The sequence below is a fragment of the Anolis carolinensis genome, chromosome 1, assembly GCF_035594765.1.
Source record: "Anolis carolinensis isolate JA03-04 chromosome 1, rAnoCar3.1.pri, whole genome shotgun sequence".
NCBI lineage: Eukaryota > Metazoa > Chordata > Lepidosauria > Squamata > Dactyloidae > Anolis > Anolis carolinensis.
In genome coordinates, this window is record NC_085841.1 from 228,283,609 (window position 1) to 228,307,599 (window position 23,991).

Consider the following 23,991-nt stretch of genomic DNA (forward strand, 5'->3'; position numbering starts at 1 on the left):
TGACTCACAGAAAAAAGAAGCCCAGTTGTCTGTGTCTGAGCAATTGCAAGAATTTGGGAAGCAGTTATATCATAATGGAACTTCTCTGTACAGAAGAAAATTACAATGAGGAAGGAAGCATGGCTGTAAAAAAATGCAAAAAGAAAATACAGCTAGCTGTTTCCCCCTTGGTGACTGGGTAGTTGTGCCCTGAGATGGAAACAAACTTGTGACTCCTTTCTACCAGAAATCACATGAGCTGATCAAGGAAGAAAAAAAATCCACACAAGCTATATTTATATCCAGCACTAAACCTCTCACAAGTACTGTACCTTGATTCAGCTTTCTGGTAAACTCCCTGAAGAAATACCACAGTTGTAATGTAGTGTATCACAACTGACAACATTTTTATCAATGTGAATGGGTTTTTCTAAAGGTTTTAGAATCAAGATGTGTTATAAAAATGTTTTTGAGAGAAGGCAAAATGCCAGATCTCTGTAAAATACGTAGTTACTATGAATTAATGGCTGTTTGTGCATGGATATTTTAACTCAGAATCTTGTTTAAATTTTTAAGATAGAAAATAATAAAATGTATATTTATAGCTCCATAACATATTCTGGCTGTAAAGCTTTGCATCAAGTCACTTTGGCTTTATTTTTGATTAGAAAGATATAATTAGATCCTATAATTCCACCGATTAGTTACTCGTAAAATGGGACAACTGAAGACAACTGCAAAGATTACAAATTTCAGAATGAGCCAAGAATGAGTCTGTTTAAACTTGTTTCTATTTCCTTCTGAAAGTGATACAAAAAGAGATGATTATTGTATCTCATTATTTCCTTATAAAAATCCTGATTATGCGAAAAAAGAGTATGGTTTTTAAGTTTCATACTAAGACTCCCCCCTCCCCAACAAATTCAGTCATTACCCCTAGATGTAAATAGTTACAATCTCTTTATGTAGGAGATTTGGGTACTTGGTGTAGTACCTGAAATATTTTTTTCTACATAACATTCAATGAAATAGATAATTCATTATTTTCACCATTTAAATACTAGGTCAATATCACAACTGAATACAAGTAGATACAGGATTCAGTTTGGATTGAAGTGCGTGTCAAAATTGATTGAGACAATCTATTATGTATGCGTTCTTTTGCAGTGAGATAGAGTGCGACTGGAATTGGGAATTTTTATAATTTTAACCTTAGAATTTAACTGCAAAAGCTGAGCTATATTAGGCATTGATATCAGCTAAATTGGAGACTTACAATTCTACAACATAAGTGTTTGCCCTACCTTTTCTGCAAGTAGCACACACATCCTTTCCCATGTGAGGTAGGTTAGGCTGAAATATAGTGACTTGCCAAAAGTGATCTTCATAGTGCAGTGCTCTCACTATTAAACCATGTGAGATATACAATATTTTATTTTGAATGTTCTTATAGCACATTTACTCTTGGTTTTAGCATTGTATTTGTATCTTTTAAAATATTAATAATTTAGTTACATCTCAAGATGCCCCCATATCTCTGTGTACACTGTTTTGTTTCTTTGATACATGCTCAACTGAATAATTTGGAATTGTAATAGCAATCATTATTACTGTCATCCTTTTTCAAAAATGCTCAATGTGCTATACAAGAACATGCCCAATAACAACTAAAATTTCTCACCTGGAAAAAATATTGTGCAGAAAGCTGATCCTCTGATCTAATCACATTTATGTAATTGCCTTAACAAAACGAGTTACAATTAGCCTGTTTTGTACTTCTGCTGAATTACATCAACCTTGTTACTGTAGTTTGATAAGCTATTTTCTAAGTGAGTAAAGGTACACCTCAATTAACAATAAATTAATAGATGTGTTCCAGGGCATTACTTCTTTAACAATAACAAAACAATTACCAAAGGCAGAAATAACTGGGGAAAAGTAGGAAGTGGTTTCTATGTTTCTAAAAAGAGGAGCAAGTCAGCATGTTTCAGCAAACTATTTATTCAAATAGCGAACAATATGGACATGTGAAATGAAACTCACCTGTTTCCACTTTTCTTATTTCTTTTTTGGTGGACAAACATTTTAGATAGATAGATAGATAGATAGATAGATAGATAGATAGATAGATATAAACTTGTTTGGGGTAACTGGTGAGGGAGACACATAACTTTCTCCCCTTTTCTCTCTGTTTTGTTGTTCACACAGGCTCAGTCAGGATTCTGGAGGCAGCTGCTGTTTACCTTGCCTGTTAGAAACAGGCACATTCCTATAGTAGGATCTAAAAATCTAAAAAGGAGTTTCTACATCAGAGGCTTTGTTACTGAAGTATGCCTACACTAAAATGTACATTGTTGTATTTACAGAAGAAATGAAGGAAGAGTATGACACCATGGGGCCTGAAGCTGCCATTCAGACCACTGGAAACAATGGAACAGGTAAAGACACATTTTTGGAAATTAATTTTTGTTTAAATAGATTTTTCTGTCAGTTAGATTATATCTGTCAGTCAGCCAGATATAATTTTTCTGTGAGTTAGACAGACTAGTTTATTTTTATAGCTAAAAGTTTGGGTTACCCCTACTAACCTGTATTTAAAACATCTTTGATTGCTTCACTATGACATTAAAGTTACTGGGAACATCCTCATAGAAATCCATGTCCTTAGGAATGTTGCCCTAGCATTTGATACTAAGATTTTTTTTTTTTTGTCCAGTCTTCATTTTTCTTTTGCTTTTTTAAATTTACTGTGGCAATATGTTTGGGAGCAAGCAAATTCCAGTGCTGTAAGATATTTTCCAAATACAGGTGCTGACATGATGTTTAATGTAGCTGGAATTATCTTATTTTTAGAATCTGTCCAAGTACAATGGTGACAAATCTTATTTTCTGCACCAAACTCCAAGCTTACATTGAGTGCACTAGGGCTTTCAGATACAAAGAAAGTAAGTGTGTAAATATATATATGGTACAACCCCAGTATCTGCAGGGGATACATTCCCCCCTAACCGTGTGGATACCTAAATCACTGAATAATAGCAAACCCAATATTTTGATTATACTTGAGCCAGAAGTACACATAGAAATGCACTGGAGGACTTAGAGAGGCCTACAAACACCTATAGGGGATATGTTTTGGAACATGGATATTTAATCTGTGGATAAGAGAGCTGTACTGTATCTATATATGTACACACACACACACACACACACAGCTTCATATAGAGTTCCCTTTTCCCACTTTCCCTGACTGTTTCTTCCCTCCCTGCTCTCAGATATCTGTCTTTGCATATAGATGACAGGAAAGCAACACTGATGCCAAAGAGACATTATTTCCAAACCCTATCTCTACTGCTTGGCAGAAAACTAATAAGACATCAGATTATTTGTCTTACTTATTACTAAAAGTTATTTGCATTTGGCATTGGCAGCTATAGTTTTGGTACAGGTAGCTCACTTATTGCCAGTCTCCTTTTACAATCTCCTTTTGGTTTGGGAAAACACCCATGTTTTTCAATGGTGTATCTCTGGATTGAGTCTCAAGGACTTAATGCAGTTCATGTGAGGAGGTCACAATAATGTTAAGTTGAGAAGGAAAGGTTTTTAGCTTCATAAAAATGAAAGCAAAGAAACCTTTTCCAGAAGGCACAAGTTATTTCACGTTGTCCCTAGCCTAATTTCCATCCTAAATAAGTAATTTTAACGTTCCATTATGCGATTGGATGATTTTTAGTTCGTAGCACCCACTGGAAACGTTGTTAAAGAAGGTGCCACCCAAATGTTTGAAGGATTTTATTACTCACACTTCTTTAATGACGGCACACACCCACATATTCTTATTAGACATCATAACAAACTGACTTGCCTAATTCTCATGGGGAAAAATAATGCAAAAAAGAGCATCATTTTTATGAATGTTGATTTGGGAGTGGGGTTCTCTTAGTTTTTGTTTGGCATCTTAGGCTTATATATTGGAGAGTTATCTGCAAAGTAAAAGGAAGTAATTTTATTTTGATCACATATAAACCGCAATGCAGAATTTCAAGAACCCATACTGAAAAATTGTTTTGTTTCACAAATATTATTTTCCTTTTAAAAAATCTAGAGACATATGTGGTAGTGTTAGTAATTAGATATCAAAGGGTCTAAACCATATCCAGATTCTTTTCTTTAAAAAATGTCACAAGTGAATGTATTTATATGGAAAATCATGACCAAAACTTTTAAAGATTCTCTCAGCATGCCTTTGCCATTTCCTTGAGTTGTCACAACAAAGCTGCAGTAAGTACAGTAGTGTTGTACTACTAGTTGGCCCCTGTGCTGATATTCTCCATAGCTAGCAGACTGAAAGACTACAGCATATTAATATCCTGGATTCATACATTTTTTCTTAGTTAAACTAAGAGGCACTTGAAACATTGTTGGGTTCTATGGAATGCCAGTGCAAGCACTTCCTTTTGGTGTCAACTGTCTGTGGCAATGACAGTGCTTCAAAGCTTCAAATGCATGGAGAATCTCAGTATCTGTGCCAGCCACCATTGGCATGTGGCAAGAATAATTTTTGCATTGGTTCGGAGGATAAACCTACACTGTGCGATTAATGCAGTTTGACAGCACTTGAACTGCCCTGGCTTAAGGCTATGGAACCATGGGAGATATAGTTTTACAATGTCTTTAGCCTTCTCTGCCTCACCAAATAACAACTCCCAGGATTCTATAGCATTGAGCCATGGCAGTGAAAGTGATGTCAAACTGCATTAATTCTACAGTACAGATGCCCCTTAGGATTCTGACAAAATTACCAGTGCATTAAAGATTTTTGCAATGGCAGTCGCCCACACAGCTGTCACTTCTAAGTTCCATTCACTTATATAGAATTTACAAATACCTGGCTACAAACATGACTGCTATTCTTATCATAGTAAATTAGGTCACATTAATGGCTGAATTGCTGATTTTAATTTACGTCACATGCACCAAACTTAAGGGCTGAATCTGGCTCGCCATGTCATTTGAGGTGGCCCTTCAGATGCTGGACTACAACTCCTGTATTCCTCCTCATTAGACATCATGACTAGAGCTGATGGGAGTTGAGATACAGTAACATCTGGAAGGCTGTAGTTTGTTGTTTAGTCAGGATAGTTTGAATTGAGATACAGGGCTTGTGGATATGATGGCTGACTTTAAAATGTCCTTTCTCCTTTCCCCAACCTCAGAGCCACAAGTGCTGCTGGGTTGCAACTCCCAGTCCGCATGGTGGATAATCAAGAGTGATGGGTGCTGTTGTTCAATAACACCTAGGGACTCAAACTGAGTAAAAATGAAACAGCACCAAGAACTATGTAAAATATATAGTTGGTTCTCTGTATCAATGGATTCTCCATCCATGGATTCAACAGCCCCTTGAAGGCAACCATAAGGCTGATGTGGCCCACATGAAAATTAATTTGACAGCCCTGCTTTGAGGGATAAGTACCAACAGGTATACTGGCAGTCCCCAAGTTACAAACAAAATAGATTATATAGGTTTATTCTTAAGTCAAAATTATATGCAAGTCGGAACAGGCACACACACACACACACACACACACACACGCTTTGGATAGCATAGGGAATGGTTAACACCCCTGTCGAGTTTGTTTTGCTTTCTGTGCCCCTGTTTAGAAGATTTCACCTCATTTTCTGTCACTGTGACTATTGGATTTTGAAACATTTGGCTTGTTTGGAAACCCCTTTGCCACATGATAACTCTTCCAGGAGGGAATTTGCTTTCCTAGTGATAGATTTCTCTCACTTCCTGTTGTCTCACCCCTGTTCCTAACTATGAGTCGTTTGTAAAATGGATGTTTGTAAAATGGATGTTTATAACTTGGGGACTGCCTGTACACACACACCCAATTCAGAAAGCAGATTTCAATTATTTGCTTGTTGTCCTCTTGGCAAATTATTCTGGTAGCAGTCCCATTCCAGCTGGATTTCCATAGGACCAATGATTTGCAAACATACACACATCCTGGCCCCACTTGAGAGCAAGCAACGATGATATGACTAAACTTATAGGTGGTTGAGGAGCATCAAGTGACGTCACCATGGGTGACATGGCAAGGCCACCGCAGCAGCAACAAAAGTGTTCAGTAAAAAGCTGCTTTTGATCAAGTGATAATTAAAACAATAATAATGTAATGTCACAGAAGTTCCTTGTGCCCCCCTCCCCAAACAATTGCCATACAATCACCCCAAAGGATCACACCCCACAAGTTGGGATCCATTGTATAAGGCAGTGAATAGCAGTGTCAGGACCCATGCTAGATTTTGCAGTCATGTTTCATACGTGACCACAGAGTGGTGGTGATGGTTTCTAAACATGGTTAGCAGTAATGCAATCGACTATTGTAGAGCTAAAATAAATACCATGTCATCCAGCACTGTTCTGCAGTGTTTACTTCCAATAAGTATTTTTAGGAAATGGATGAGCAAAATCCTTATAGATTTAAAGCACACACACACAAAGACCCCGCTGTACCCAACACATAACAGCCGAAGACAAGTGCACTTTGCTGAGGCAGTATTTTTGTTTTAAGTAGGAAAAGAGTTCTCTGCAGAGAGGGAAACAGAAGTAAAAGTTGGCAAGTTAAAAGGAATGATCGTTTTGAGACTCTAATCTGCGTATACCAATGAGGGCCTGCCACTTCCTGCTTAATGAAGGCTGTGGTTTTATTAGCTTTGTTGCCGATTAGGAGCAGCTATCTCCATCTTACAGCAAGGGTTCCCACAAGAAATAACTGGCCTCCCAAGCTCTTGAGTGTCTCCTTTAAATATCTACTTTCCTTAGTGTGGTTTATGCTCAGTTCATATGATGTTATGCTACCTCAGGCTTTAAGGAGTCCCTGCCCCAGCCCTTAATTAAAACAAGACTTCCTTAGTGAGGTCACTTGCTTTACATCTTCCTAAAAAGCTTGACTCACAGATGGGAGTGTGATTTCTGTGTGCAATTTAAATTCACAAGGAATCGATGCTGAGAGTGACTATACGCATGGAAATCTTGCAAAGGGCATATAAGGAGAAACTCCCTTCAGTTAAAAGGCCATTCATGGGACTGGGGAACGGCCGAATGCAGTCTTGTTTGCCACACTGATAGCTTATTCCTCTGATGATCAATTGCTTTGCACTAAAAGAAGAAAAACTCTGAAATGCCTGATCTGCATACAGATGACATTTGATATTTATATTATTCTGTAAAGTATAATCACACTGCTAACATTGTTTCAGTTAAGGAGCTATCTGCTCCTCGGTAAATCCCATGGTTTTTAAGGTTTATAACTTAGACATAAACATTTGCTTTAGCTACTGAATTCCTTTAATATACATAGACACTGAATAATGTCCAAATTCAAAAACCTCAGAGACATTTACTATCAAGGAAGGCAATTACAGTCTTCTGTGCAAAGCCAGTTTGGAATTGTTTTAGACTGGCTGAAGGAAACAGAACATGAGGCTTCGGGTCTTGTGAAACAGACAAGAGTGAAGGGGCAGGGAAAGAGATGTTCAGGATAAGGGGGCAATTGTATGTTTTGTGAAATATATCTCGGGTTTCATATATGCCTTCAATCAACTAATTTTTTAAAATGTTAAATCTTCTGGCACTCTGATCTTAACCATTTGTGCTGGATCAAAAATCTGCAATGCTAGGGCAATAGTTTTACATCCTGGACTGCTTTCAGTGTTTTCAAAAAATATGCACGAAGGCCTAGTGATAGCTGCTGAAAAGATTGTCGCCATTGTTGTTTTGTGAACAGGGATATGTTTGGCCAAGCAACTTCAGGAAGTGATTAAGATGGGAAAAAGTTATTAATGAGGACCATGCAGAAGCTAAGAGAAGCTACAGCTGTTTGCTTTTGCCGGAGACTACAGAGGGAAGTTTCTGCCCCAACTGTTCTCTCCCTCCTCCCGGTCTGAGTTAACTGAATGCAAGCTACCTTTGTGCTGTAAAGTATACACTCCATGTTCAGCAGTTGAAATAAGATGAGGAGAAAGATCAGGACATTTTAAAAGCAACAGAGAAAGCAGAATAGTTGGAATGCATGGTGTTGGAAGGTTTTTTAATTAGTAGAGGAAAACACGATCCTGCAGAGATTTATGCTGTAAGGCGGGAGAATGCAGTATTTATTCAAACCCTCAAGCAGGTTCCCATACCACTTTCTAGAGGGCTACAACTATCCCCTATCCAAACTTCCAGAGTAGATTTTTGGGGAACTGAAAGTGGCTGCAAAGGAAAGAAAGAACGAGTGAAAATTCTCCCTGTTCTTTCTTCAGTAGTAATATCCCATGTGTGAACTTCTGTTCAAATGTAGTCTGGGGACCCATTCACACAACACTAGGAGGCACTGATTTGCAGTGGTTTCTGCTTCTGTTTGCAAAGTTATTTCCAAAGATTGGCATCTGGGGACTTCTGCTCAGCTCATGACCATGGTGCTTTAGGGTGCCACAGGATTCAGTCTTGTCTCCCTTGCTATTCAACATATATATATGAGGCTGCTAGGAGAGGCCATTGGGAGTTTTAGGGTTGGGTACCATCCCTATGCTGATAACTTTCAGTTCTACTTCTCCTTGTCATCAGAGTCGGCTGGGGCTGTGGAGGTGCTGGAGCACTGCCCGGATGCTGTAATGGGCTGGATGAGGATGAATAAACTGAGGCTGAATCCCAGTAAGACGGAGGCTCTTTGGCTTGGTGGTCCTCGAGTCTGGGAATTGGGTAGGTTACCTGCCCTGATGGTGTTGCAATGCTTGTGAAGGAGCAGGTGCGCGGTTTGGGAGTCCTCCTAGATGCACCCTTGTCGATGGAGGCCCATGTAGACTTGTGGCTTGGAATGCATGGGCTTTGACTGGTCTGCACTGGGTTAACTTAGCCACAGTAGCCCATACATTGGCAATTTACGGATTAGACTACTGCAATGCACTCTACATAGAACTTTCCTTGAACATGGCTCAGAAATTGCAGCTCATGTAAAATACAGCAGTTTGACTGCTGATTGGAATTCTATTCAGATGACATAAGCTCTTTTCTGTTACTTGATCAGTAGACAAAACCCTTTGTGCTGCAAAATAGTTGAGATTGCTGGGTTGTTTTGTGTCTTCAAGTCATTTATCACCTATGGTGATCCTAAGGCAAACTATCACAGCCCAAAAACACATAACAACACTATCACAGGGTTTTCTTGGCAAGATTTGGTCAGAAGAGGTTTGTAATCGTCTTCCTCTGAGCTTGAGAAAGGCATTTAGAGTTGACCAGGGATTTGAACCCTGGTCTCCAGTATCATGATCCAGCACCCAAACCACTACACCACACTGGCTCCATTTGTTGATTTACCTTTCTACAGTTTTTTCCCTTGCTATCACTACTTTCCTAATGTTCCCCAGAAACCGCTCTTCTGATTTTTAAAAAGTTGCCTTTAGAATACTTCTTCCATTCTTGTGTCAATATCGATTGCATCACTTTATAGTCCACCATCAATCCAAATTATATATTCAATTCTTTGGGAATACCCACACCTATGTAAGCAGACTGTAGAAGAGAAAAATCTTGAAAATGTCAGAAAAAGTTGTATACTGTACTTCAAAAATGTCTAATAATAAAGAGTCAGCACAAGAAGAAGAGTTCTCATAATCTTATCTCATACTTCCAAAGTTTGCCCAGATTTATTTCACTTATATGGGTTCTGTCCAATGATTTTCCTTTGCTGAAGGAAGATCCTTTCATCCAATAGAACATTTCATCTGAGGACAGAATGAGAATTTTTGGCAAATTTCCAGTCCTTCCTGCAACCTCCCATTCACCCACCCAGTCCTGCTGCTGTGTTGGGGGAACCCCTTGGAACCATACAGAATTCAACATGCCAAACAGTTGCTGTCATTCATTCACTGTTCTGCGGTAGATAGTTGCTCTGTAGCATGACCTGAATGTAATTGGATTCCAAAGAACTATGAGAAGCCTATGAGAGCACTATGGAATAAAAGTCAACTTGGAAGACCTTTTAAAGAACGTATTAGCATGGAGATTACCAGTTTATTATCACAGGGTAATGTGCTAGGTGTTGGTAAAACAGATTTTGCCAACTATCTCATTGGTCATCTTTCTTCATTTGACAAGCAAGTCTCCTCTTGGAGAATGGCAGGGACAAATATAATTGGATGGAAATTTCTGACCGAAGATGCATGTACAAAAACACTTGTATGCGTGCACACACATAATGTATTCTTTATGCCATTATTTAATATTGTCATCTAAGAGATTAAGGCTCTAGTTCCCAGTTAGCTGGAAGACACTTTTTGTATAATAAAACAAAAAATGTTCTGAATCTCTTTTCTTTTTAAAAATGGGTGGGATGAGGATCTGCTTGGAAACATAAGTCAAAATCATCCTTGTTTGTGTAGAACTGTATACAAGGATATTTGGATTTTTTCTAATGTGTGAAGGAGGTAACATAATAGACCAAGGAGCCAAGCTTAAAAAAAAATAATTCCTTGAAAATCACTATCATGCTTTATATGACAGAAGTATGAATGGTATTTTAAAAGATCTAGAGAGTATGAATGTTTTTGGCCAACTGATCAAGAAAGCCATGACACCTTTTGCAACAATATCTCACCCAATATCCTCACTCCAACCCACCCCTGCAGCCAAGTATCCTGAGGTTTGCCCATTTAATTTCCTAAGCTACTTCAGGGCTGTTTATAAAGAGAAGCTTTCTGTTGGCAACCTTTGTGCCTGTCCTTCCTTTTGCCCATCTGATTCATCTGTCTTAATCATGACCCTGTCTGAGGAACCAATTGTGCTGTGCTTGTTTAACTTGAGCTCAGCAGGTTGTGCGTTGAAGAAAGATGTTGCATATTGACAGGAACTGAAACATTTTTATTAACAACATCCATGAAGCTATTGCCAGAATTGCTTCCTTCTGTAAATGATATTAAAGCATCTCTTGGGATTTAGTAGTTTCTAGCTACAAGTTTTGTTGGGCTGTTTCCTTCTTCTTCTAGAAAGAGATATTTATATTTTGCTAGTAAATTGTTATCCCTTCCCCGTAATCCTTTTTGGGGGTTACGGTTTTAGTCTTCAGCAAACAAAGGTGTAGAAGTTGGTTTTACCCTAACACCATTGACTACATATGGCACCGTAATGGATTTTCTCCTTTATCTGTTGCCTTGAGGCAAAGATGCTAAATATTTCAGTAACCCTGTGTGCTGGTTTCCACCCTCAGTCTAAGTTACAATGATGTAAATCTAGTGCTGCTTTCACTCTATAATTATCAATCCGACCCCATTGATTTTAGGGCAGATACTGCTGATTTATGCTATGGTAACAGGGAGCAGAATCAAGTTGATCTCTATTTGGGTTGCTTTGTGTGTGAGAGAAAAATATTGTAATCATCTAGGCACTCAGTTTGTAATCTGACCTAACCAAATAAATGTAGCAAACCCTTAATAAGTATGAACAGTTAAATCTAAATACAAGTAAGAGTCTTTGATAGTATATATGCTGAAGAGGTGCTTTCTAAAATCCAGTTTTAAAGAAAATATCAGGGTTATATTTTCTGCTTTGTTTTTATTCTGAGTTATTTCGACATTGTAAGTATTAAACATGCACAACTGACCCACAGACTAGATGCCAGATCTCCTGGATTAATAATCTTCTATAACATCATAGGTTTTACCAAATGGTTCCTATGTCTAATGTTCAGAAAGCATGGAAGGGAAATTATTAATTTTAGCAAGAGTATGCTTTGTGGTTCAAAGGACATTATTTTTCATGGGCACGGCATGGGCAATAAAACATATAACAAGTTTATATTTTAATGAGGAAAAAGAAAAGAAAAACAGTACAGACAGCAAAAATAGTTTTAAGGGCCTGCCATGCATGGTTGCATTACAGAAATATGTGGTTCTGTTTTGTGAAATAGTCCTAGGCATCACATTATCTGAACAACGTATGTCCTCTTTTGCAGAAAGGTAGATGGTTTAAACAAAGTCTTTTTTTTAACTTGAGCTAAAAATCCTTGAATTCAAGAAGACTGGAATTCTCATTTGTTGAACAGCCAAATCTTGAAGGGCCAAATAGCAAGTCTTGACTGTTTTCTCCCTATTTGTTTGACTATTTTCTGTCTAATCTGCCTAAGAAATGGCACCACTATTAAGATCTGGGCAAAATTAGGCAGGCAGCCTACACCAGTTGTGGGGAGGTTTTTTTGGTTTTTTGTTTTTTTTGTTTGCCAAAGATACCAAAGTAGCAGTATGATAAAGATTCATAAACTTTCTATCCAACGATCTGGTTTGTAGGTATCTAAAACCTCTTTAAACTATCAAGTGGCTGGGACGAGCATATTAAATAATGGTCTCAAAATATTTAAGAAATGCTCCCAGAGGCTACAATTATGGCCAGTTCTTTGGTAATAATCTTAGTGGAGTGCCCTTAAGTTCCACAAGAGATCCAATGTATATGAAATGTACATAGGTATCATAGAACACTATAACTTGCATCACTGTTCAGTGAAAAAGGCCATCTGTCATTAATGGGTGGTATCCGAAGAAATTTCACCAGATCTATTTTCTTTACAGTAAGTCAAAGGCTATATAAACAAGAGAAATAAACTAGGTAGATATGATAAAGGTTCAGGTACAATACGTAGGTGGACATCTCCAATAAAAATGCAAAGAGACATGTATGACTCTCCCAGATTTTGCATAAGCAAAACCATTTATGTTCTTTTTTGTCTTCTCTCTGCCACTTTTTTCCATTTCAGTTAAGAATGCAAATTGCACATCGGACTTTGAAGAATATTTTGCGAAGAGGAAACTGGAGGAAGGAGATGGACACTCAGTTAGCATAGCGGAGTACCTACAACGCAGTGACACAGCCATTATTTACCCAGAAGCCCCCGAGGAACTGTCTCGCCTTGGCACTCCAGAGGCTAATGGGCAAGAAGAAAACGGTAAGGATGGAGTTCATTTTTAGCTACTCTTATGACCTCTTGCAGCTGTTGCAATTATAAATGCACTACATGCCTGTGTGTTTACCTTAAAATTGAGGAACAGCTGCAGAAGCATGGAATTTCATGAGCAAAGATTAGGGCTGTAATTTCATCATATTGTGATTTTCTTATTTATTTCTTTTAGTCAGAACATTCTGAAAGGTGAAATAAATAGGAGGGACAATTAAAAGACTCTTAGTTGTACAGGAGTAGTGTTCTTGCTATAACATTCGTTTTGGAATGAGTGTTGTTTTTTAAAGGAACAATGTAAGGATTGCTAACTAATTCTTTTACAGTCTTTAATAAATAATTAAACAAAAGCATCCATGAGCAGTAACTAGACTGTGTTGTTTGTGGAGGCAGCAGGCCAGCAGTTAAGTACACAGCATCAATAAATCAAATACAGAAACCAAGTGTCTTTCTTTCTAAAAATATTATTCCAATTTTGCAACAGGTAACAGCAAAGTCTTGAAATAATTTTGAGTGCTTTGTACAAGTTTCTTTTCTTTTGTGCACAAAAAGTTATTGATGTAGCTTGCAGGCTAGGTAGAAACTGTGGTGTCCCAACGCAGGCAGATTGCAGGGAATTCTGTCAATCCATCCTGGGCATGGAGCCCACAAGCTGCCACTCCTCCGCTGACCTTGTGTCCCGCTTCTCCTCCTCCTCCTGTCCCTCGGTTATAGACCTGCCACCTGGAACTCCGGATGCTTTTGCCCAACTGCTGACCTGCCCCTACTGCGACCGGGGCTACAAGCGCTTGACATCCCTGAAGGAGCACATCAAGTACCGCCACGAGAAGAATGAGGAAAACTTCCCTTGCCCTCTCTGCAACTACACGTTTGCCTACCGAACCCAGCTCGAGCGGCATATGGTGACGCACAAGCCGGGGACAGACCAGGTGGGGGGGCTTGTTTTAAGTGATTTCTTTCTATAATAACCCCTTAGAGAAATGATATTGCTTTGATTGGCAATCATTATTAATTTTTCATGGCATTTTGAAGATGCAGATCTTTTAATGGTAATAGCTTTAATTGAGGTCTAAATGATTTTTTGATGGTCTCTTCTAATATGATTTAATAGTCTTATGTTCACGATCGAATGAGTGTGTTAATTTCTAATTTAGAAATTTTATTTGCACTTTAACTTGACTTTAGTTTCATTTTTTTATGTTCCTCAAAATGTGAATGAAATTGTGGCATTTTAATTATACATTATTAAACATCTCAGCAATTTTAATTCCATTTTTCATCCAGTTTTAACTTGTATCCCCTCCATGCCACAGAAGATCTTAAAGATATTTCAAGGGTCTTCTTACTTTTCTGTTATTCATTACTTTTTCTTGAGCGTTTTTGTATTTTCAGCTAGTTCATGTTTTTAAGCCAATTGCACAAATGTTGTGCACTTTATACTGTTTTGGTTACAAGCAATCATACCAAGAATTCACCACTGCTGAAATGTATACAACATAACAACATACATCCTATAAATCAAAATGGTTCCTTGAACATAAATGCATTAGATGTAATGGGATAGAATGTGTCTGTTTTGAACATTTGATTAGGATTCGTTACATTCTTGAACTAATTCCTCCTCAAGTGCCATACCAGAAAACTCTTTACATGCCAAAAATATATTTTCGTGCTCACTAAAGCATTTCTTCATAAATTTCTACTATGATGTGTTACAAAAGAAAACTAAGTGGTGGATCTTAAAACATAGTTATCAGCGCTGGGTCCAATTACATAGGAATTATACATTTAATTTCTTTCTGTCTTAAAGGACGGAAAATAATACTTGTCTAGATTTATCTTGACAGCTGTTTTTTTTAAAATAAAATATGTGTTTAATTAGGCAAACATGCATCAGGCCCACCTTCTAATCAAACAATTTGGTAATTAGCTCACTGTCTCTCACTTGATCTCTCCAATCGATAAAATATAATTCCGACAGCTTATCATTTCATTTTAAGGTGTAGATAGAAATATTAATCTGTAACTTCCCACTTCCTGAAAAAAACAGTGTTTTTTCTCTTTTTTCTATTGTTTTTTACAATCACAAAAAGGAGGAGGGGTGCAATGAATGGATATTTATCCCACCTAAATGCCTTAAATTTCACATGCAGGAGTGTGATTGTGTTGGCGCATTACGAATGGTAGCTTTGGTGTTGAAAAGTCCCCTCATTTGCTCGTGGCATTTACAATTAGTAAATTAAAATGATTGTATCATATTAACAGTGGCACAACTAAAGTTTATAGTAGTCCTCGGAGGGCTGTGGGGGGAGACAAAGCAGCTGTTGCTGTTTGTTTATGCAACTCAGCAACATATGAGCGCTGGTCCCTCAATGGCGCTGGGCGGGCTGGGCTCTGCTTGATCTTTGAAGGTTGCTGCTGTTTGAACAACCCTCCCTGTGTCCCATGTAACACCATCTGTCTCACTAGGAATGTGGGAAGATTCAGCACACCCTAGCAGTTGTCATACCGTTTCTGCGCTGCCTTTTCTGCAATAGGCTTTTGTGTCATTGCTGTTTGGGAGGGGAAGGGAGGAAAAAGGGCTGACCTCCTACCTTGAACATCCAGGCTAGATGACTGCTGCTTTCCTCCTCCCCTCCTCCTCCTCCTTTTTGTTCAGAATTCAAAGTCACAGCACTTTTCTCACTTGTTCAGAAAGGTCAGCTGTGTTTGATTCTATCTCCATGCTGCTTTTTAACTTCTCCTTTCTGCCAAGGTTTTCACTTGTTTTGCCCCGACTCTTTCGCCTTGCTCGGGAGGGGAATTAAAACAAAAAGATGGTTCAGTTCTCTGATCACCAGCGACAGCCTCCTTCATTACATAGCAAAGAACCCTTGTCCTTAAAAATCATAACACTTAAGAGTTCAGTGGCACAATAAGTAGATGTTTTTAAAACAGCATGTTACGAAGAATTATACATAGTTACAATATGCTGGGAATTATTACGAACCTACGTTTCTTTTAAAAATTAACAAATCCATTCCTTCGAACTGTATGCCTTAATATATTGCCGTGCCGATGAAAGACTTAAGAAATAATTCCAAACCAAACGCTGAAAGTGCATTCAGATTTGCTTCAGGTTTACTGCCAACATTTTGATTTTTATGGCAGTGCTGATGAGGCAAATAAATGTACAAGCAGATCTTTCACTCTGACAGAAAAATGCAAAACGGCTTTAATTATTTTTTTTTCTTAAAAGGAAAAATCTCCTTCACCCTCCCACTCCTTCTCTCCATTCCACCTCGCTATCCATCCTCCCAAATAGCAAAACACGCACAGGTTTTGTATCTCTATCTACATGTGTATATGCATGCAAGTCATGCTAGTGTTTTTATTCCTCTAGCACCAAATGCTGACCCAAGGAGCAGGCAATCGTAAGTTCAAGTGCACAGAGTGCGGCAAGGCCTTCAAATACAAACACCACCTGAAGGAACACCTGCGAATCCACAGCGGTAAGTAGTTGAGTTTTTAACAGAAAGTAGAAAAGACTACTACATATATAATTTTGTTTGAAACTATCAAGTTTGAATCTATCAGCCATGAAGATAAATGGTATCTAATGCATCCTCATTTTTCTGCAGTTAGTAAAATGAAGTGAGATGGATTATACACCAAGAACTTACATGGGATATTTTTCACATATCAGAACTTGTTGCCTAATTAATTAATTAAATTCAGATTATTTCCTGAAATTATTTGTACTCCAAAGAATTCAGACATTCTTGCTCATTTTGCATTTAGGTGCCCCTATGTTGATTTTTCTTATTTAAAAAAAATGCAGGAAGCGCTAATGATCAAAAGGCCCCAAATCTGGAAGCATGTTGTGGTGTAGGATCAGCAAGGAACACCTCAAGCTCCATTACTTAGAGCAGCTGCCTCACTCGTTTTGTTGAATTATATCTGTAACCTATCCATCCTTTTCCCCAAGGAATTCAGAGTGGCTGTGTAGTGTCACAACCATACCATATGATAAGTTAAATTGCGAAATAGCAACATACACAAAGGGCCTATTTGGCAGCCTTTGTAACTTATGATTTCTTCATACACTGTATTTTTCAAGAAGTACTAGTGAAATGTTTTGCCTGGATGTAACCACGTGAAGCATAAAGCTTTATTTTCAGTAGGCATCTAGCGTAAACTGTAGTTTTCCAGTAAGTGGACACCTAATTGCAGGCACCATTTTACTGGTGCACAACCAGCACAGTGGACCTTTTTGTGGCCTGGCGCTTGAGGCCTCCCATGTTGAGATCCAGCACTCTCAACTAATGCACTATACTGGTAACCATTTTCTCAGAGGCTGATAATTTTGTGTGCACAATGTGATTAAAATAAGTGGGCTATCTTGAGATAATTATGAAATCTAGGTACACATTTGAACTCATAGTAGACTGTAGGAAAGTGGGTAAATGAAGTAATATCTTACTTTTATATCTTGAATGTGTCAACCTAGGAAAATATTAACCTTATATAGGACCTGAAATTATTTGTTACAAACATATGTAAAGTCAGGATTTCAGTTATTCTAAACTAAAAAAATAAATTCACCAAGGCTGCAATTCTATACAGTAGGTCCACTTATGTGAGCTCATTGGACATGGTTTCAGTTATACACATAAAGCTTTGAATACCTTAAAAATTGCACAGGAGGCCCTAGCAATGACTAGAGAAGTGTTCTCTCTAGACTTCCAGAGTGGTTCTATAGTCAACTTCGTCTATAGCAGTGGTTCTCAACCTGTGGGTCTCCAGATGTTTTGACCTTCAACTCCCAGAAATCCTAACAGCTGATAAACTGGCTGGGATTTCTGGGAGTAATAGGCCAAAACACCTGGGAATCCACAGGTTGAGAACCACTGGTCTATAGGTGTAGCTAGAACACTTCTCTTGGCATCACTAGGTCCTTCTGCACAGTTCTATGGTATTCTTCATCCAGAAGCTCAAGACATTGTTAATTTTGGGTTAGAAAAAATAGGGTTCCAGAATATGTGAAAATTGTATTACACGAAGGGTCCTGGAATGATTCCCACATGTAATGAACTGGGTGGCAGCTGGTTGAGTTCCATAATGACCACTGAATTCTATGGACCTACCCTCTGTTAAGTGTGCATCCATTTAAGCTCCCTTACTGAAGAAATTTGTGTAGTTGTGTACTGTTCTAAGCCCAAAGCACTGATTTGCTCACAAAGGCACCTCTAAATAATATTGATTTGAACTAGAGATCTTCCATTTCCTCATGTTGAAATGAATTGTATGGGTGCTCACTGTACCCATTTAAGCTAGTGGCTTGACCCAGATAGACAGGAAACTATACATTTTCAGTATGAAAACATTCCTCCTCCTCTCCGGCTGAAAAAAGAAGCTTTCAGTTAAGATAACCACAGTCACCAGTACTACCCAAATGTTGGGAACTGTCTTTAATTTCAACACCAAGTCAAGATCTTGAAATCGCTCTTTGATCCTGACTTGTTCTCATAATTATAGCTGAAGTAAACCATAGTTCCTTGACCCCAAATTCAGGGAAACTATGGTTTGTTTAACTTCATAAATGGAAGCTTTTGATTTTTTGAGAGGCATAAAAGAGGAAGGATGGGAGGCAGAAGTATGTGGCTTAATCTCCCAAGAACAAATGATAGTTTCCAGTTATTTTTGATCCGATCTAATAAACTGCTGATTATGGACTTGTTTTATGTGTCTTAATTGCCAGTACATTATTTGATCTAAATTATACATTTTGACAAGTTTGATAGGCATTGATGAACTATTGTTCATTATGTGAATATGATATGCAGGGAATATTTCCTTGTACAGTTTTCCCCCAGTCTTGTATATGAGTGTCTAAAGTTGCAAAACCAAGCAGAGCAGGAAGTGAAAAGGGTAGTATCCTTGGAATGGGTGTTGGATGTTACTGATGTGGCTTCCAGAACCGAAAAGATGTTCACAACTTCCAAAGTGGCTACTGAATTCATGTAGTCCCAAGGTCAGAAGTATGGGGATAAACAGGGGAACAGAAAAGCAGAAGAAAGAACCATAGATCCATACTTGGTTAACTTCTCCTCTATTCTTCTTATCTATTCCAGTTTCCTTCACTCTGGTTAATTGTAAACCATTATAGTTGTCTATAATGGCAACTTTAAAGGCTGGAATGGGGAAACCATGTTTTGTATGAACCTGATTGTGTTTTCAGGTGGATTTTAGAAACTTGGTTCCAGTTATAGTTTCTAATTGTAGTTTGGAGGCAAAGTGTGGGTTGGTCAGAATAGAAGGATGTACACAAAGAATAAGAAGGTATAAGAGAGAAGTGAGAATAAATCAATGAACCTGAAAAAAAGCTGAATGTATCCTTGTCTAAAAGTAAAATATTATAAAAATGTATGTGGTCTCTGATAGTGGAAGGACCAAAGCTTTAAGTTGTCATGAAAGAAGAATAAGTTTCAGTACCTCTTCCTGGAAAAGATGGTTGCTGTTCTCTGAATGTTGCCCTATAGGGATATCTGGAAATTTAATAATCAAAATCAAAACAAGCCAGAGCAGTCAGTCCCTGAGTTACAAACATCCAACTTACAAATGACCCCTAGTTAAGAACGGGGTGAGATAACTTCCTAGAGGAAGAAATCTACCTCTAGGAAGGGAAATTCACCCCTGAAAGAATTTTCATGGGGAAAAGGTGTCTCCACTGAAGCTTTATCACCAATAACCCTTGTTTCCACAATAGGCCAAATTTTGCAAAATCCAATTATCACAGGGACAGAAAGTGAGGTGAAATTTTCTGAACAGGGACACAGACAGCAAAACAAATGTCACGGGGATGTTAACCTTTCCCTGTGCTATCCAAAATGCACACACACACACACACACACACACACACACACACACACACACACACACATATATGGCTGGAGTTACACTTAGAAACCTACCTGTTCCGACTTACAAAAAAAATCAATTTAAGAACAAACCTACAGAATCTATCTTGTTCATAACTTGTGGACTGCCTGTATATGCCAATATTCCAAAGCATAAATTTCCCTTAATTTAGAATTAAGCTTGGTAAAAACTGCTAACTGTCATAGGCTTAGTACCCTACGGTGAACCAAATATTTTTTTGAGTATTCATCGTGTCAGCTGCTGCATACAAAGTTGTGCTACTATTGTAGAGAACTTGCTGCAGTAATAGCACAGCTTAATATTCGTAGTAAGGATGTCATGGTAACTGAATGTTTCCTGGATCCTTATTAAAAGACATGGTAAAATTATACTCTTCTGCTCTCTGTATTGAGATATTACAATCACAGCTGTGTGGTATATGGCCTTTCAAGCTCAGTGCTTTCCACACTACACTTTGTAAGGTTCCCTGTTTCTTTTTAAAGAAGGAAGCAGGAAACATTGCACTCATGCATTTCCTACATTCAAAAAATATTAGCAACAGTATAAGTCTAAAAGTCTAACACAGGAGAGAACTTGCATGCTGCTACTTGGAGAACTTCTAGATGGCATTATTTTCAGTTGCAAAGAAAGAAAATTCAGTGAAATAATAAAGGCATGATGTGATTAGCTTCAACATAAGATATATAAAGAACAGATTTGTCTCATACTAATATTTATTTTTTTAAAATTTCTTACAGGTGAAAAACCCTACGAGTGTCCAAATTGCAAGAAGCGCTTCTCCCATTCTGGCTCATATAGTTCACACATCAGTAGCAAGAAATGTATTGGTTTAATCTCTGTAAATGGCCGAATGAGAAACAATATCAAGACGGGTTCTTCTCCTAATTCTGTATCTTCCTCACCTACTAATTCAGCCATTACACAACTGAGAAACAAGCTGGAGAATGGAAAACCACTTAGTATGTCTGAGCAATCAGGCTTACTGAAAATCAAAACAGAACCACTAGACTTCAATGAATATAAAGTTCTGATGGCAACCCATGGGTTCACTGGTGCTAATCCTTTCATGAACGGCAGACTTGGTGCGACCAGCCCAATCGGAGTCCATGCTCCTACGCAAAATCCAATGCAGCACTTAGGAATGGGGATGGAATCACCTTTACTTGGATTCCCAGCAATGGGGAGCAATTTAAGTGAAGTGCAGAAAGTACTACAGATTGTTGACAACACCGTTTCTAGGCAGAAAATGGACTGCAGCAGTGATGAAATCTCCAAGCTGAAGGGTTATCACATGAAGGACCCTTGTTCTCAACCAGAAGAACAAGGTGTTACTTCTCCTGGTATTCCACCTGTTGGTCTTCCAGTAGTCAGTCATAATGGTGCCACTAAAAGTATTATTGACTACACACTAGAGAAGGTCAATGAAGCCAAAGCTTGTCTCCAGAGCTTGACTACAGACTCAAGGAGGCAGCTCAACAATATCAAGAAAGAAAAGCTACGCACCCTAATAGACCTAGTAACGGAAGATAAAATGATAGAGAACCATAATATACCGACTCCATTTTCATGCCAGTTCTGTAAAGAAAGTTTTCCTGGTCCCATTCCCCTGCATCAGCATGAACGTTACCTGTGTAAGATGAATGAAGAAATCAAAGCAGTCCTCCAGCCTCATGAAAACATGGCTCCTAGCAAACAAGGAGTGTTTGTTGATAAGCAAGCCCTCCTCCTATCTTCGGTACTTGAGAAGGGAATGACTAGCCCCATCAATCCATACAAGGACCATATGTCTGTACTTAAAGCATATTTTGCTATGAATATGGAACCCACTTCTGATGAACTACTGAAAATTTCCATTGCCGTTGGCCTTCCTCAGGAATTTGTGAAGGAATGGTTTGAACAAAGAAAGGTCTACCAGTTCTCGACTTCCAGGTCGCCATCGCTGGAGAGGAGCAGTGCCAAGGTGGTGCTGGCTGCCACCAACAACACTCCCATGAAAGACTGTTTGTCAGCCAGATCCCCTGTAAAGCCTGTGGACTCTATAACATCACCATCTATAGCTGAACTTCATAACAGTGTTACTAACTGTGATACTCCTCTCAGGCTAACAAAACCTACTCACTTTACCAATATTAAACCAGTTGACAAATTGGACCACTCCAGGAGCAATACTCCTTCTCCATTAAATCTTTCTTCCACATCTTCTAAAAACTCCCATAGTAGTTCTTACACTCCAAACAGTTTCTCCTCTGAGGAGCTTCAAGCTGAGCCTTTGGACTTGTCTTTACCAAAACTAATGAAGGAACCCAAAAGTATTATAGCCACAAAGAACAAAACAAAATCCAGTAGTGTAAATGTAGACCACAACAGTGTTTCTTCGTCATCTGAAACTTCAGATGAACCACTGAACTTGACTTTTATCAAGAAAGAATTTTCTAATGCAAATAGCTTGGATAAAAGCACTAATCCATTATTTGGTATGAACCCTTTTAGTGCCAAACCTTTATATACCACACTTCCACCACAGAGCGCATTTCCCCCAGCCACTTTTATGCCACCAGTTCAGACCAGTATTCCTGGGCTACGACCATACCCAGGCATAGATCAAATGAGCTTCCTACCACATATGGCCTATACTTATCCAACTGGAGCAGCTACGTTTGCTGACATGCAGCAAAGGCGGAAGTACCAGCGGAAGCAAGGTTTTCAGGTAAATATATGACTTATTCCACAACTGTATATAATTGTTTATGATGTAGAACATCCTGATTCCTTTCTAAAATGCCTCAAATGTTTTAGGTTATGCAAGAAAGAGACTGAGACAATGGTTTAGAAAAAAATGTGACAACAAATAAATGTTCATTTGTTGTGTTTTTAAGACACAACTTTGTTAGCAATTTGAATAAATTTTGTAGGTCCAGTTTATCCACTCTTCAAACAAAACACTCCCAGAATAAGAACAATAATATAAAATCTTCACATGGAAAAAACATTTAACCCGCAGTTACCATTTGTGCTCTTAAAGGAGAGAGAATTCCTGGTCAATTCATATTTATAAATAGCCATCTCATTATACAACCTTTAACATAAATATATTTTCCTGGTTTGTGGCTTCACTGGCACAGCCACTACTGTGGCTAAGTTAGTTTGCTTGGCCACTGTAACTCTTAGAAATTCCCCAGAGAATCACATGGAAATGATAATGCAGGCATAAGCTGTTTATAATATGTTCCGACTAATCTTTACAAAGCTATAAAAGGGATTAGGAAGATCCCCAGGCCAGACTTGTTTTCATCTCACCTGTTCCATTTTCCACTGTTATCCATCCTCTCCCTGCCTCCCCACCAACATCCCATCCCACAGACTTTGTGGCAAAGTCTCTAAAAATTCCAGTTGTTGTTAGACAGTTTATCTGCTATCGTTTTCATCATTGTGTCCTCAGGCTGACATGATGTGGGTCGTATGTGGACACAGCAAAGCTGTCTTATGCCATGTGAGATCATTGGTCCAGCTAACCTAGGCAGGTTGACCATAACTAGCCGTGGCTTCCAAACATTTCCAACCTCATCCTGATTTTAACTGGAGATGCCAAGAATCACAAGGGGAACCTTCTAAATGCCCTGCCACTGATCTGTGGCTCATATATGTGTGACTTACTTTGCTTCCAAACTTTTAGTTACTTCAAATGTCTAAAATTGTGACACATGCCCATTTAAATAGAGCAAAGGATTTTATTCATAGGAAACATTCATAGTGTGTAGAAATTGTGTATATATTGGCAGACGGAGATTAACTGATACTTGATTTTTTAAAACATCTGTGGACATTCCCATATGACCTATTAGTATTCCATTCCATACTATTCCATTAGTAATTTTACCAACTAGTAAATGTTTTATATTTTCGAATGTGAAAATCAGGTATGGTTTAATGTTACAGGCAATAATCCCTCCCTGCACAATAGGAGCATAAATAGCACGGTACCTCCATAACAGCTGTTCCACTATTCCAATTTACAGTACATCTGCCCTCTTTGTAAACGTATTTAAGCCTATTTAATCTTCTCTAATATTAATTAGTACAAACCTAGTCTAAGAAACTG

General features: G+C 38.3%; 1 protein-coding gene across 8 annotated transcripts in view; it reads left to right on the forward strand.

Annotated features, from left to right (window-relative positions):
- Window positions 1-23,991, forward strand: part of zeb2 (zinc finger E-box binding homeobox 2) — a 186,433-nt gene that overhangs the window by 141,132 nt on the left and 21,310 nt on the right. For 6 of the 8 annotated variants that reach the window (XM_062966538.1, XM_062966567.1, XM_062966548.1 and 3 more), the window contains 6 exons: window positions 2,346-2,417; window positions 8,597-8,731; window positions 12,774-12,962; window positions 13,686-13,900; window positions 16,354-16,462; window positions 20,630-22,599. In XM_062966538.1, the coding sequence (XP_062822608.1) occupies window positions 2,346-2,417; window positions 8,597-8,731; window positions 12,774-12,962; window positions 13,686-13,900; window positions 16,354-16,462; window positions 20,630-22,599 (2,690 nt within the window). The remainder of the gene's footprint in view (window positions 1-2,345; window positions 2,418-8,596; window positions 8,732-12,773; window positions 12,963-13,685; window positions 13,901-16,353; window positions 16,463-20,629; window positions 22,600-23,991) is intronic. The other 2 variants (XM_062966581.1, XM_008112979.3) reach the window with 1 other exon arrangement.